This window comes from Aotus nancymaae, unplaced genomic scaffold, assembly GCF_030222135.1.
Source record: "Aotus nancymaae isolate 86718 unplaced genomic scaffold, 86718_ANA_hifiasm-v0.15.2.pri h1tg000076l, whole genome shotgun sequence".
In the NCBI taxonomy this organism is placed as follows: Eukaryota; Metazoa; Chordata; class Mammalia; order Primates; family Aotidae; genus Aotus; species Aotus nancymaae.
Genome location: NW_026988491.1, coordinates 7,880,703 through 7,897,372, shown reverse-complemented (window position 1 = coordinate 7,897,372; position 16,670 = coordinate 7,880,703). Strand labels below are relative to the sequence as shown.

At 40.3% G+C, this 16,670-nt stretch overlaps 1 protein-coding gene across 2 annotated transcripts in view; it reads left to right on the top strand.

The window, feature by feature from the left end:
• Positions 1-16,670, top strand: part of SYN3 (synapsin III) — a 497,817-nt gene that overhangs the window by 34,411 nt on the left and 446,736 nt on the right. For both annotated transcript variants that reach the window (XM_021669371.2, XM_064367947.1), the window contains exon 2: positions 12,917-13,386. In XM_021669371.2, the coding sequence (XP_021525046.1) occupies positions 13,076-13,386 (311 nt within the window). In that variant the 5' untranslated portion in view covers positions 12,917-13,075. The remainder of the gene's footprint in view (positions 1-12,916; positions 13,387-16,670) is intronic.

The following is a 16,670-nucleotide window of genomic DNA, read 5'->3' as shown; positions in this document are numbered from 1 at the left end:
AGAAATGTGCCAGGCCTTGAATATTTCTTATCTAATGTACCACTGTAGGAGAGTCAGGTGTTAGACTGTGAAACACTACGCCATCAAGATTAAAAAGCAATTTTATGGGGGGTAATGGAATGGTTCCATATCTTGGTAGTGGTGGTTCCATGAATGTGCTAAAATATATAGAACTATATACCCCCAAAGTCTATTTTATTCTATGTTAACTTAAAAAATAAACATTTGGAAAGGCACTTTAGTGAATTTTATCTTGGTCTGCTCAAAGACCTGTGAAGTAGGAAGGGCAGGGTATTAGTATCCCCACTTTGCAGATGAAGAACCTGTGGCTTAGATGTCACTCAGCTGCAAGAGGCAGAGGTGGGTCTTAAAGTCAGATCCATGCCAAAGCTCATTCTCATATAAATACTACACTTCCTGCTGTGTTGCCTTCCACACTAATCACACTGTCGGACCTTCTGGCATTGGGAAACACATTGTCTAAAAAGAAATTGGAATAATAATAGCAGCTGTCACAGATAGTTTACCATGTGCCAGGCACTGTTCTATGTTAAGTTGCAGAAACTCTATGAGGTACTTTTATACCCATTTTGCAGATAAGAAAACTGAGGCACAAAGAGGCTAAGAAACTTTCCTGAGGCTTTGTAGGTGGTAGGTAGCACAGTTGAGATTGGAACCCAAGCAATCTGGTCCCAGGATCCATGAGCTTAACCTTCAAGCTTTCTGCCTTCTGTCTACCTGTGTCCAGCACCAGAGTACTGAGGCCATTGTGGTCCTTAGCCTGGGTTTGGGAGGGAGCTTACACTTGAAGACTCCCTTTTACGTAGTATTTGTTTTCAAAAGGGGAATAAGGTGCAGTATTCCAGGCAGAGGAAAAAGCATACAAAGGACATGGACTTTTGGAAGAGCATGACTCATTGGAAGAGTGGTATAGTTTGGGATTTTTAGGCCTTTTCTATGACCAAATCATGCAAAAGAAATCTCTCCCCTTTTGCCTGTCATGGTGCCCAAAGTACCATCATTAGAGTCACCTCATTGAATCTTAAAGACTGAGCTAAAAGGTTGCTTTCAAGCCTTATACCTTATACCATTGGAAGAATCATTTTAATAGCATGATTGTATTAAAGTGCTGGATGCTCTGGGCTGGGCATCTGGCCTGTCCTCCTCTTCAGACACCCTCTATTATGCTTAAATAACTCATCTCCTATGTCCTGAGGCTTCTCTGAGTTAGTGGCTCCAATGACAAGGTCCTGCCAAGAGATCTGATCTTCAGGGTGAGGTATTGAGAGGAAGCAGAAGTGAGGAAGATGGATTTTAAAAGAGGTACAGGATCCAGAAACAAACCCCACCACTTTTTCCATGTTCCTAGGATTGGGTCTATGTGAACAAACACATTTCCATGGTTAACTATTCAACTGAATACTTCTCTGAAGGAATTAAATCTGAGGGTGTTTAGTTAAGTACTTTGGGGCCCAGACCGAGGGGCCTCTATGTGTTCACAGAGTCTCTAAGTATTAATGACTCTCAGTGATGGTTGAAGTCGGGAATAATAATTCTGTATCTTGATGATATTATAAAGATACCACTACTAAAAATGATGTTTTGTTATGATTATTTGTATATTCATTCATTATTTCAAAAGCACAAAGGACATGGACTTTTGTGCATTTTTTCATTTGATCTTTCCAATAGCTTCATGTGGATTGTTAAGAATAAACAATGGGGTTGGGCATGGTGGCTCACACCTGCAATCTAAGCACTTGTACCCAGGAGTTGAAGACCAGCCTGGGAAACTTGGTGAAACCCCTTGTCTACAAAAAATACAAACATTAGCTGGGCGTAGTGGCACATGCCTGTAGTGCCAGCTTCTTGGGTAGCTGAGTCAGGAGAATGCCTTGAGGCCAGAAGGCAGAGGTTGCAGTGAGCCAACATACACCACTGCCCTCCAGCCTCGACCCAGTCTCGAAAACAAAACCCAAACCAAAGACAACAACAAAATCAATTGTAATAAATAAATAATGGCAGTACTTAGTATGTGTAGTGCCTGACATGTCAGCCATTGCACTGTGTTACATCTGTTATCTCATTCAGTGTTCACATCAATTTGTAAAGTAGCCATTATTTTTTATCCCTGCTTTAGAAATGAGGAAACTGAGGCACAGAGGTTGAATAAGCCACCCCAGCTCTCACAGCTATTACATTAGTAAGTGGGAGAGCTGGGATTGGAACCAGAGTCTGTCTGCCTTTGAATCCTGTGCTCCCAGCTACTGAGTTTCATGGCCTCTGTAGATATCCAAGCAGTGAAGGAAAAGGGGAATAAGGTGCAGTATTCCAGGCAGAGGAAAAAGCATACAGAGGGCGTGGACTTTTGGAAGAGCATGACTCTGGAAGAGTTTCATCTCGCATGGCCAAAGTAACAAGGAATACCTTGAAGAAGATGGCAGTGATTAAACCCTGAAGGTCTTTCTGGGTTAGGGTGTGTCCTTTATCCTAGGAGTACGTGGAAAGCCATGAGGGGGCTTCCTCTGGTTAGGGCTGTAGTTTAGAAAGCTCTCCTCTCTTCTCTGTGGAAAGTTGATTAAATGATTGAGCTTAGAGGGAGGGAGCTGATTAGGAGGCTGTTGTAATAGGCAAAGGGAGAGAGCTTTAGCACCACACGAACCAAGACTATGGTAGGAATGATGGACAGGAGGGGATGATGCTGAAGATGTTTGTGGAGACAGAGTTGACAGACTTGGAGACTGGACTGAAACTCGCCAGGGTTAAGGAGGAGCAAAGTGTGAGACCTCAGTGAGTGGATGGGTCATAGGGTTCCAGAAGTGGGGAACCCAGGTGCATAAACTCATCTGAGGGTGAGCAAGGAAATGAGTTTGGGGTGTCTATGAGGCACCCAAGCAGACAGGTCCACTCTTGTCCAGACTGATCAGGGGCTCATCTCTTCTCAAAGTAGCTGTTGCCGCTGTGGGGCGGCTCTCATTCTTCCTGTTTTGATGCAAAACTTGTCCTTAGGATTTTCACCTTACTTCTGGCTCTGGCTTCACCACCAAGTATGGAAAGTCTTTCAACCTTTCTTTAACCTTTCCCAATGAAGTTTTCCTTCATGCCACAGCCTCCAATAAGTAAGCTTGCAAAGTTGCCTTATAAAGTCTCTTTTTCCTGTCTCGTATGGTCACTCCTGCCCTCTAGTGGCTAATGCTAGGGCAGCTGGGTACCCAGCATGCCTACTGGTATCCCAGCCTGTCTTCCTGCCCTTCTTTTCCTGGGTCTTCACCAGAATCCCTCTCATCTGCATCTTGTCTTGCCATCAGATTAAGTTTGGCATTGAAGTGATACCCTGTGTCCTGTCCTAATGATTCAAGAGGAAAAGACGTTGAAAATTATATAATCCAGCTCCCCACTTTCACACCTATGGACCAAAATGACTACAATGGCCTTCTAACCTGTCTGGCTCCTTTCATAGACACATCCTCTAGGTCTATTTCCACACAGTGGTCATGTAGACCAGATATCCCTGTTGTCTATAACCTCCAATGGTGTACTTTCACGATTGACTTCATGGCTTCAAATCAAAATTGATTTCAACATAGCCCTTCATGATCCGACCCCTCTCTGCTTTTCTAAACATTATCTTATAAGAATTTTGTTCTAACTTCCTAATGGAGCTGGCCATCCTTCTGTTCTTCAAATGTGCTTTGCTTTTTCCTACCTCATTGCCTTTGCATATACACTTCTCTCTCCCCATCCTTTATGTTTCAGCCTAAAGGTCACTCCTGAAAGAAGTGAAATTGTCTCTGTTTGCTGATGACATGATCTTATATATAGTAAATCATAAAGATTCTACAAAAAAAAAAAAAAAAACCTGTTAGAGCTGATAATCAAATTCAATGAAGTCGTAGGGTACAAAATGAACACATAAAAATTAGTAGCATTTTTTTTTTTACACTAACAACAAACTATCTGCAAAGGAACTTAAGAAATCAGTTTCACTCACAATAGCACCCAAAAATGAAATGCTTAGGAGTAAATTTAACCAAGGAGGTGAAAGACCTTTATACTGGAAACTATAAAACATTTATGAAAGAAATTGTAGGTGACACAAATAAGTGGAAAGGTATCCCACGTTCATGGATTAGAAGAATTATATGCCCATACTACCCAAAATGATCTGCAGATTCAGTGCAATCTCTATCAAAATTCCAATGTTATTCTTCATGGAAATAAAAAAAATTCTAAAATTTGTATAGAACCACAAAAGACTGAATAGTCAAAGCAATCTTAAGTAAAAAGAAGAAAGCTGGACGCATTTGTAATCTGTTACAGGGCTATAGTAATCAAACAACATAGACAGGTGCTGTGGCTCACACCTGTAATCCCAGTACTTTGGGAGGCTGAGGTGGGCAAATCACGAGGTCAGGAGTTTGAGCCCAGCCTGGTCAACATGGTGAAACCCCTGTCTCTACAGGGCGTGGTGATGGACACCTGTAATCTAAGCTACTCAGGAGGCTGAGGCAGGAGAATCGCTTGAACCCAGGAAGCAGAGGTTGCAGTGAGGCGAGATTGCACCACTGCACTCTCCAGCACAGGTGACAGAGTGAGACTCTGTCTCAAAAAAAAAAAAAAAAGGCCTAATGATCGATAGAACAGCATAGAGATCCCAGAAATAAACTCACACACTTACAATCAAATGAAATTTGACAAAGGTGACAAGAATACACAATGGAGACAAGACAGTCTCTTCATAAGCGATATTGAGAAAATTGGATATCCACAGGCAGAGAAGTGAAATTGGGCCCTTATCTCACATTGTATTAAAAAAAATACTCAAAATGGATTAAAAACTTAAATATAAGATCTGAAACTATAAAACTACTTAAAGAAAACAAAGGGGGAAAATTCCATGACATTGGTCTGGGCAATTATTTCTTGGACATTGTCCAAGTGTCTCCAAAAGCACAGGCAACAAAAGCAAAAATAAACAAATGGAATTGCATCAGACTAAAAAGCTTCTGCACAGCAAGAATCAATTAACAAAGATACAGCCCACAGACTGGGAGAAAATATTTGCAAACCATACATCTGATAAGGGGCTAATAGCCAAAATATATAAGGAATTCAAACAACTCTTTAACAAGAAAACAAATAATCCAATCAAATAATGCAAGGAAACTGAATAGACATTTCTCAAAAGAAGACATACAGGTGGCTAACAGATATGTGAAAAAAAATGCTCATTATTACTAATCATCAGGGAAATGCAAATTAAAACCATAATGAGATCTCACCTCACACCTGTTAGAATAGCTATTATCAAAAAGATGTCAGATACCAGTGTTGGAGAGAGTGTGGAGAAAAGGGAAATCTTGCGCACCATGGATGGGAGTGTAAATTAATACGGCCATTATGGAAAATGGTATGGAGGTTCCTCAGAAAACTAAAAATAGAACTACCATATGATCCAGCAATCCCACTTCTGGGTATTTATCCAAGGAAATTGAAGTCAATATATCAGAGATATCTGCACTCCCATGTTCACTGCAGCATTATACCCAGTAGCTAAGATGTGGAACCAACCTAGGTGCCCATCATCAGATGATTGGATAAAGCAAATGTGGTATATATACACACAGTGGAATGCTATTCAGCCTTAAAAGGAGGCGGGGTTTGGGCTCATGCCTGTAATCCCAGCACTCTGTGGACCAAAGCAGGAGAATTGCTTGAGGCCAGGAGCTCAAGACCAGCCTAGGCAACATAGTAAGACCCTCCCCCCTCCAAATTTATTTTTAAAAACAGCTGAGCATCATAGTACACATCTGTAGTCCCAGCTACTCTGGAGACTGAGGTGGGAGGGTCAGTTAAGCCTGGGAGGTTGAGACTGCAGTGAGCTATGATCGTACCACTACACTCCAGCCTGGGCAACAGAGTGAGACCCTATCTCAAACAAACAAACAAAAGGAAGTGAAAATTCTTATATTTGCTACAACATGGATGAACTTGAAGAACATTATGATAAGTGAGATAAGCCAAAGACAGAAGACAAATACCACATAATCTCACTTATATGTGGCATCTAAAACTGTTGACCTCATAGAAGTTGAGAGTAGAATACTGGTTGCCTGAGGCTGGAGAGGTGGCTGACTAGCAAAAGGGCACATATTGGTCAAAGAGTACAAAGTTTCAGTTATGAGGGAGAAACTCCTGTGATCTTTTGCACAGAACAGTGACTTCACAGTCACTATAATGCATTGTAAATAATGAATTGTATATCTCAAAATTGCTAAAAGTAGATTTTAAATGTTTTTTTCACAGAAAATGATAAGTATGTGAGGTGATAGATTTGTTAATCAGCTTGACTTAATCATTCCACTATGTAAGCATAGCAAAACATCACAGAAATAGATACAATTATTGCTTGTCAGTTAAAAATGAAATTTTTAAAAGTAACCTTCTCAGAGAGGCTTTCCCTAACCATCCTATCTGAAGAAGTCCTGTCCCAAAGTGAATTTCAATGACCATACTCTGTTTATTCCTTCCTGCACTTACCCCAAACCATAAATATTTGTTTGCATGTTCATAATTGGCCTCCTTTTGCCAGTCTGTAAGTTCCATTGGAGACTGTAGTGGGAAGAAGTTACCGGAGAAGCCATTGACTAACATTGGAGTAGGTCAAAAGATTATGAGAGGTGATTCTTCTCAAAGTCGGGGAGTTCCTACCAATGGAAGGTTGACCAGAGTTCTTGAAGAAGGAATTGTTAAACAAACTCTAAGGTCCCTTTAACACTAATATTTTGTTAACTTTTCCATCTGGTATTTGAAAAATGGAAGAGGCTCAGTTCCAGTAATGACTCAGTAGCTTGTGTTGGGCTAAACCTTTCCCAGATGATAATGATAAACTTTGGACAAAATATTTCAAACGATTTGAGGTTGCTGGAAGAAAACAAAAAATAGATAGAATGTGGACAGGATTTGACCCTTGAAGGAAGGAAGCCACACCCACTTAGTGAAATATACATTTAGGTGGCTGTTCCCAGGCCACCTGGCATGGAGCAGCTGGAACTAAAGTGGAGAGCTGCAGCTTTCCTGGTTTGACAGATCAGTGGGCAGAGAATAAGCTCACAGAGTGGCTGGATAATGAGGACATCTAAAGAGATGTCCCAGGTTCACGTGCCCAGTAAGATCAACTGATGCCTCTGTTGAACGTGTGGTAGTTCAGTATGTCTCTCAGCCCAAATCTCTTCCTTCTTGCCCACAGCTGTTGAGCATGAATGGAAGCACTGCCTGATAAACTTCCTGTTTACAAGTTACCATGGGAGTGTCAGCTACCTGGGGAATTGGACTTGAAAACAATCTAATATTTGTAGAGCATTACACCCAACAACTGCAAAATATGCATTCTTTCCAAGTGCATCTGGAACATTGATTGAGATAGACTGTATTAAATCATAAAATTAATCTTAATGAATGGCTTAAAACTTTATAGACTATTTTCACTTATCCCAAATGAATTAATTAAAAGCATTAACAAGACAATATCTAAAGAGCACTGAAATTTGAAAATTAAATGCATGTTTTAGTAATACATGGGTCAAAAAATTATAAAGGATATAGGAATAATTTGAAGTGAATGATAATGAAAATACATGTTAAAATTCCTGGGAGGGAAGCACATTGCTTTAAATACTTATATTGGGGAAATAAAGGGTTTAGAATTAATTACCTGTGTTTCCAGCTTAAGACTCTAGAAAACACACAGCAAATTAAACTTAAAAGTAAAGAGAAGAAAGAAGTAATAAAAAACAGAAAGAAGTGAAATAGAAAACATACAATAGAGAAAATTGAAAAGGCTGCAAGTTGGTTCTTTACAAGAGTAATAAAATTTATAAATTCTTAGAAACATGGATCAGTCAAAAAGAGAAAAAGCAAATTACCAGGATAAGGAGGAATCATAAGATCCTACAACCAAGATTTCACAACCAAGATGAAATGGACAACATACTTGAAATCACATTCAAAATTGAGATAAAAAGAAACACAAAACATGAATAGCTTTATAAAGAGATTGAATTCATTATTAAAGACTTTCCCACAAAGAAAAACCAACCCCAGATGGTTTCACTGTTGAATTCTGCCAATAATTTAAGGGGAAAAAAAAACAATATTACACAGACTCTTTCATAAAATAGAAAAGGAGGGAATCCTTCCCAACCTATTTTGTGAGGTTAACATTACCTTGATACCAAAACTTGGCAAAGACATTGTCAAAAAATAAAACTACAGACCAATGTTTTTGTCATGAACATAGACACAAAATCCTTAGCAAAATATTATCAGATTGAATCCACCAATATATAAAAAGGGTAACACACTATGATCAAGTAGAGTTTATGTAATTTACTACATTGTTAAGCAAATAAATGATTTCAAAAACATATAATCCTCTCAATAGATTTAGCAACTCACTTGGCAAATTCAACTTCCATTCATGATACAAACTCACATCCAAATAATAATAGAAAGGAACTGCCTGAATCTAATAAAGTGAATTTACCAAAAATCTACAGTTAACACCACATTAATGGTGAGATACTGAGCATTTTCCCCCTAAGATTAGGAACAAGGTAAGGTGCGTGTTTTCATGATTTCTATTCAATATTGGAGGTCCTAGCTAGGACAATCAGATAAGGGAAATTAGTAAGAGGCATTCAGATTGTACAGAAGTAAAAGTCTATCTATTTCTAGATGACATGATTATTTAAATGGAAATCATTAAGGAATCTATAAACAACTAGTAGAAACAATACTTGAATTTAGCATGTCAATATATTGAACATAATATTTTACTGGCAGCAAACCAATAGAAAGTGAAATTTAGAAAAGTGTCAAAAACATGCCAAAAAAATAGGAATAAATTTAACAAAATATATGCAAGATCTCCATATTGAAAATTACAAAAAAATTTCTGAGTGGAGAGTCTACTCTGTTCATAAAGTAGAAAACTCAATATTTTTCAGTGACAATTCTACTCAGTCTATGCAATCTCGAACAATATCCCCACAGACTTTTTCATAAAAGTTGATTTTAAAATGCATATGAAAATAGGATCATAAGATCTAGGATACCTAAGACAATCTTGAGACAGAAAATTTAAGTTGGAGGACTCACTTTACCTGAATTTAAAACTTCCCTAGAAAGCCACAGCAATCAAGAAATATAAGAATAGATAGATTAATGGAGCATACTGAACGGTCCAGAAGTAGATCCATGAATGTACAGCCAATTGGTGCCAACAAGGCCACGAAAGCAATTCGGTGGGAGAAAAATACTTTCATAAATGGTGCTGGCAACCTGGATAAATGAGCAGAGGTGAAAATGAACTTCATGCCCTACTTCATACCACTCAAAAATCAAGCTTAGATGAATCCACGGCCTAAATAGAAAAGCCAGAAATATAATGCTTCCATAAGACACTATAGAACAGTATGATTGCAATCTTGGGATTGCAGAGATTTTTAAGAACAGACACAGAAACACTAACCATAAGTGAAAAATTTGATAAATTAGGTTTCATAAAATAAAAGTTTCTGTTTAGCAAAACATGTATAATTTATTATACATATGCAGATATGTATAATAGATTTTATATATGTTTATAGAAGTATATTTTTATATTTACATATATGTATATATATGTGTGTGTATGTGTGTGTGTGTGTCTAGATACATAAATATGAAATGATATGTAAAGTATTCCCAATACTCAAAATACGGAAGCGTGGTCTCATCCTACGGTATATATATATTTTATTATTGGGATGCTTTTATCTCAAACAGTTCACTTTTTTAAGAGTTGTTTTATTCTGCTATGCTCTGCTCATGAAGAAAATGAAGCAGCAAGCCACAGAGCCACAGAATGGTAGAAAATGTTTACAATGTATGTATCTGACAAAGGACTTGTTCTAGAATATATAAAGAACTCCTACAAATCAAAAATAAAAAGATAACCCACCTTTTAGAAATGGGCCAAAGATTTGAATAGGTACTCCATAAAAGATGATATGTTACTGGCCAGTAAACCCATGAAACTTGTTCAGTCTCTTTAAGTATCAGACAAAATAAATTTAAAACACAATAAGGTACTATGTTACATCCACTAGAATGGGTAAGATGAAAAAGACTGACAACAACCAAATGTCAGAAAGGATGTGGAGCAATGGGAACTCTGGAGTGTGCAGAATCAAACAACCACTATGGGAAACTTTTTGACAGTTTCTTATCAAGTTAGACCTACACTTACCCCATGACCCAACAAATTAACTCCTAAATATTTTACCGAAGAAAAGATCTATTTCTCAATCTATCAGTGAATCCATCCATCCATCCATCCATCTATCCATCCATCTCCACAAAAAGATTGAAATAAAAAAATATTTTTTTTTTGAGACAGAGTCTCACTCCATCACCAGGCGCCAGGCTGGAGTGCAGTGGTATGACCTCGGCTCACTGCAACCTCTGCTTCCCAGGTTCAAGCAATTCTCCTGCCTCAGCCTCCCCAGTAGCTGGGACTACAGGCGTGCACCACCACGCTCAGCTAATTTTTCTGTATTTTTAGTAGAGACGGGGTTTCACCATGTTGGCCAGGATGGTCTCGATCTCTTGACCTCGTGATCCTGCCTGAAAACTAGAAACATTTCAAATTTTCTTGTTATTTTTATGTCTTTCTTTTCTTTTCTTTCTTTCTTTTCTTTCTTTCTTTCTCTTTCTCTCTCTCTCTCTTTCTCTTTCTTTCTTTCTTTTCTTTTTCTCTTCTTCTTCTTCTTTTTTGATAATGTCTCACTCTGTCACCCAGGCTGGAGTGCAGTAGCATGATCTTGGGTCACTACAACCTTTATCTCCTGGGCTTAAGTGATTCTTGTGCCACAGCCTCCCAAGTAGCTGGCTATACAGGTGCACACCACCACACCCACCCAGCTTTTTTTAAAATTTTTATCTTTAGTACAGAGGAGTTTTCACCATATTGGCCCGGCTGGTCTCAGACTCCTACTGTTAAGTGATTTATCTACCTCAGCTTCCCAAAGTGCTAGGATTACAGGTGTGAGCCACCATGCTTGACCTCAAATTTTCATCAACAGGAGACTGGAGTAGCAATTTGTGGTTTACCCATCCAGTAGAATGATATTCAGTGATTTTAAAAATAGAATGACTGCTGATATATACAACATATTGCATCTCAGAACCATTGAGGGAAGAAGTTATTAACAAAAGCATAATATATTTGATTACATTCATATGAAGTTCAAGAACAGGTAAAATTAATAAATGGTGACATGCATCAGAAGTGTAGTTGCCTATTAGGGGGTGTGGATGGACTAGAAGGGGCCCAAAAAAACTTTCTGAGGTAATAGGAATATAATCAACATTATACCAATATATACATTTATCAAAACTCAAAGAAGTGTATACCTAAGAATTGAGCATTTCAATCTTAAGTAAATTTTACTACAATAAAAATAATGGCTGGGCGCAATAGCTCACACCTGTGATCCCAACACTTTGGGAGCCTGAAGCTGGAGGATCACTTGAGGCCAGGAGTTTGAGACCAGCCTGGCCAACATGGCAAAACCTCATCTCTACTAAAAATTCAATAATTAGCTGGGTGTTGTGGTGGGTGCCTGTAATCCCAGCTACTTGGGAGGCTGTGGCAGGAGAGTCACTTAAGTCTGGAAGGTGGAGGTTGCAGTGAGCCAAGATCATGCCATTGCACTCCAGCCTGGGTGACAAAGTGAGACTCTGTCTCAAAAAAAAAAAATACATTGTATATAATAATCAAATAATACAAAAATATAAAGTCTAATTCCATGGTTTAAATAGTCATTGTTCTCAATGGGATATTTTGATCTCAAATGAACTGTTTGGCTTTTTAAACTTATGTTACTCTGTTTAGAAAAGGAATAGATGTATATATTAGTCTGCTTGTGCTCCCATAACAAAATACTATAGGCTGGGAGAGTTAAACAACAGATGCTTATTTCTCACATTTCTGGAGGCTGGGAAGTCCAAGGTCAGGGTTTCTGCTTTCCTGGTTCTGGTGAGGGCCCTCTCCTGGCTTGTAGATGGCAGCCTTTTACCTTTGCTTTCACATGGTGCAGGGAAAGCAAGCTCTGTGGCATCATTTCTTATGAGGGCTGTACTTCCATCATGTGGCCCTAACGACCTCACTAACCATAATTACCTCCCAAAGGGCTCATTTCTGAAGCATCATATTCAACATTATCTTCAATATATAAATTTGGTGAGGTGAGGAGTATGCCAGTCCAATGTCATATGCATTCTAGAAAATGTGAAAAATATAAGTGGAAAGGAAAAGAAAAAATGGCATGTACTTGTGTTACCAAAATATAATCACTGTTAACATTTTGATTTCTTTTATTTCCAGAGTTTTGTTCTTTCAGCTTGTACATCTTTGTAGTCACTTGGTTCCTATAATTTTGAATCATTATCTTTTAAATTTATCATTAGAACACGAAATTGTTTCTGTTACTAAAATCCCTTCCTCAGGACACCTTTAAAAATAGCCACAAAAGATTCATTGAGTAACTGTGCTGTAGTTGACTTATTCATTAAACTGTGGTTGAATCTTGAGATACTTCCCAGTATTTTGCTAGTGTAAATAATATGTGATAAACATATTTGTGCATGAAGCTTTTTCTGTAACTTAGAATCTATCTTTGGGATAGAATTCCAGAAAATGGAAATTGTAGGTTAAAAAGCTATCCTCTGAATACATGTTGCCAAATTCCTTTCCAGAAGGATGTCCTAATTTACGTTGCCACCTGCAGTAGGGCAGGAAAGTGCTGTATCTGTTTGCTCTTAAGGAGGGTGGAGGTCATTTCCACTTATGTATTTATTGGCTTATTTCCAGCAGGTAAATAAAGGCAGCTAAAGCTGACTGCTGGTTGTGCAAAATCCCCCTGGCTCTTCTGGCTAAAGTCCTGCCACTCCCTGTACCTGGCAGCCTGTCTTCTGGGCCTCACCTACACACGTCTGGGTAGGAGCCAGTTGTCTCCATCCATCCACAGCCATGAATTTCCTCCGTCGACGTCTCTCTGATAGCAGCTTCGTGGCCAACCTGCCTAATGGCTACATGACGGACCTGCAACGCCCAGATAGCTCGACCAGCTCACCTGCTTCCCCGGCCATGGAGAGGAGGCACCCCCAGCCCCTGGCTGCCTCCTTCTCCTCTCCAGGATCCAGCATTTTTAGCTCCCTCTCCAGTGCCATGAAGCAGGCCCCTCAGGCTTCCTCAGGGCTGATGGAGCCTCCAGGTCCCTCCACGCCTGTTGTTCAAAGACCCAGGATCCTGTTGGTGATTGATGATGCCCATACAGACTGGTAAGCAGGAATTTGCAAATGCTACCGCCTTCTGGGACAAGAGAGGAGTGGGGATTATCTCATCTCTTGGGGAAATAGAAGGGGAGAGCTATGAGAGGCTCAGGTGCTATCAGAGCCTGGCTGGAGAGAAGGAAACTAACATACTAAGTGGCTGCTGAATGCTAGGCTCACAGCACCTAATTTGTGCCACACTCTCTTCTAAGGGCTTTATATTTTCGAGTCCACAGTCCTTCACCTGCAAATACGAAATCCAATACACTCTGGAAACTAGAAAATATTTTGCAATTCTTTTGGTAGCAAAGCCTAATCTGCAGGAAAGCGAGGCTATAATTATACTAAGTGTGTTTGTTCATTTGATTTGCTGCAAGCATCTGAATGTGTTTGATATGGAGTACAGTTCAGAGCCTACTGGAAGTGTTATATAAAATATGACATATTCACCATATTACCTTCCTAACAATGGAGAACTTTTAAAATCTGAAATACATCTAGGGGTACTTGCCATATTAACCTTTCAGCCTCAGCCACCTTCCCCCCATAAAATGAGATTATTATGAGAATAAAAGAAAGCAATACAAGTCCACAGTCCTTATGCCAAGCCCTTGGGATCAGAGTGCCTGAGTGTGCATCTTAGCTCTTCCAGGTACTGGCAGTCTGGCTCCAGAGCCTGTCTTCTGAACACCAAAGTGGGCAGACATGACCACTGTCAACCTCTTCTCAGGCAGTGCCCCCTAGCTGGTAAGCTGGGAAGACAGCTTACAGAGAGGTACAGAGACCTGACACCTGTGTCAAGATCACTGCAGCAGTCATTTACCAGGTAGTTTACTGAGCACTGATTAGGTGCCAGGCATAGCTGAGATGTATGGGTATAGTAGGGAACAGGCTCCTGCTTATGTGGAGCTGCATTTGGAGACTAAGTCCCTATCCCAGCTGTTTGGTACTCAGAGGTGATAAATGTTATCAGTCTAGCTGGAGACATAGAAATTGCAGTTCATGGGGTGAGCCCAACTGTGGAGACAGGGAAGCATTGCATCCAGAGCAGAGGAATACATGGATGGGAACCAGAGAAGTCTGACAATGGACTCATGGGTGGCCTTTGGGGATGGAGAACAGGGTTGCATGTGCATGTCTTCAAAGGCGACCACATAGTAGATGTATTAGTCTGTTCTCATACTGCTTGAAGAACTGTCTGAGACTGGGTAATTTGTAAAAGAAAGAGGTTTAATTGATTTATGGTTCCACATGACTGGGGAGGCCTCAGGAAACTTACAGTCGTGGCAAAAGGCACCTCTTCACTGGGTGGCAGAAGAGAGAATGAATGAGTGCCAAGTGAAGGGGGAAGCCCCTTATATAAAACCATCAGCTGTTGTGAGAACTCACTCACTACCATGAGAACACCAGCATGGTGTTAACTACCCCCAGGATTCAATTACCTCCCTTTGTGTCCCTCCCATGACACGTGGGGATTATGGGAACTACAATTCAGGATGAAATTTGGGTGGGTATACAGCCAAACCATATCATCCCATGCCTGGCCCCTCCCAAATCTCACATTTCAAAACACAATCATGCTGTTCCAACAGTTTCCCAAAGTCTTAACTCATTCCAGCATTAACCCAAATGTCCAAGTCCAAAGTCTCATCTGAGACAAGGCAAATCCCTTTCTCTTAGAAGCTTGTAAAATTAAAAGCAAGTTAGTTACTTCCTAGACCCAATGGAGGTATAGGCATTGGGTAAATACACACATTCCAAATGGGAGAAATTGACCAAAACATGCAAGTCCAGAATCCAGTGAGGCAGTAATTAAATTTTAAAGCCCTGAAATAATCTCCTTTTACTCCTGTGTCATATCCAGGTAACTCTGATCCAATGAGGCAGTAATTAAATCCTAAAGCTGTGAAATAATCTCCTTTGACTCCATGTCTCATATCCAGGTAATGCTGACGCAAGAGGTGGGTTCCCATGGCCTTGAATAGCTCCACCCCTATAGCTTTGCAGAGTACAGCCCCCCTCCCAGCTGCTTTCACAGGATGGCGTTGAGTGTCTGCGGCTTTTCCAGGCTCACAGTGTGAGCTGGCAGTGGATCTACCATTCTGGGGTCTGGAGGATGCTGGGCCCTCTTTTTACAGCTCCACTAGACAGTGCCCCAGTAGTGACTGTGTATGGGGGCTCCAACCTCATATTTCCCTTCTCCACTGCCCTAGCAGAGGTTCTCTGTGAGGGCCCCACTGCTGCAGCAAACTCCTGCCTGGACACCCAAGTGTTTCCATACATCCTCTGAATTCTAGGTGGAGGTTTCCAAACCTGAATACTGACTTTTGTGCATCTGCAGGGCCAACACTATGTGAAAGCTGCCAAGGCTTGGGGCTTGCACCCTCTGAAGCAATAGCCTCAGCTGTACCTTGGCCTCTTTTAGCCACAGATAAAGTGACTGGGACACAGGGAACCAAGTCCTGAGACTGCACACGGAGGGGGGCCCTGGACCCAGCCCATGAAACCATTCTTCCCTCCCAGGCCTCCTGGTATGTGATGGGAGGGGCTGCCCCCAAGATCTCTGACATGCCCTAGAGACATTTTCCCCGTTGTGTTGGTGATAAACATTCAGCTCCTTGTTGCTTATGCAAATTTCTGCAGTGGGCTTGAATTTCTCCCCAGCAAATGGATTTTTCTTTTCTATCACATTGTCAGGCTGCAAAGTTATCAAATTTTTATGCTCTGCTTCCTCTTGAATATTTTGCTGCGTAGAAATTTCTTCTGCCAGATATCCTAAATCATCTCTCTCAAGTTCAAAGTTCCACAAATCTCTAGGGCAGGGGCAAATGCTGCTAGTCTCTTTGCATAGCAAGAGTGACCTTTACTCCAGTTCCCAACAAGTTTTTAATCTCCATATGAGACCACCTCAACCTGGACTTCATTGTCCATATCACTATCAGCATTTTGGTAAAAACCATTCAACAAGTCTCTAGGAAGTTTCAAACTTTCCCACGTCTTCCTGTCTTCTGAGCCCTCCAAGCCTCTAGGAAGTTCCAAACTTTCCCACATTTTCCTGTCTTCTTCTGAGCCCTCCAAACTGTTCCAACCTCTGCCTGTCACCCAGTTCCAAAGTCGCTTCCACATTTTTGGGTATCTTTACAGAAGCATTCCACTCTGTGGGGTACCAATTTACTGTATTAGTCCATTCTCACACTGCTATAAAGAAGTACCTGAGAGTGGGTAATTTATAAAGGAAAGAGGTTTAATTGACTCACAGTTCAGCATGGCTGGGGAGGTCTCAGGAAACTTAC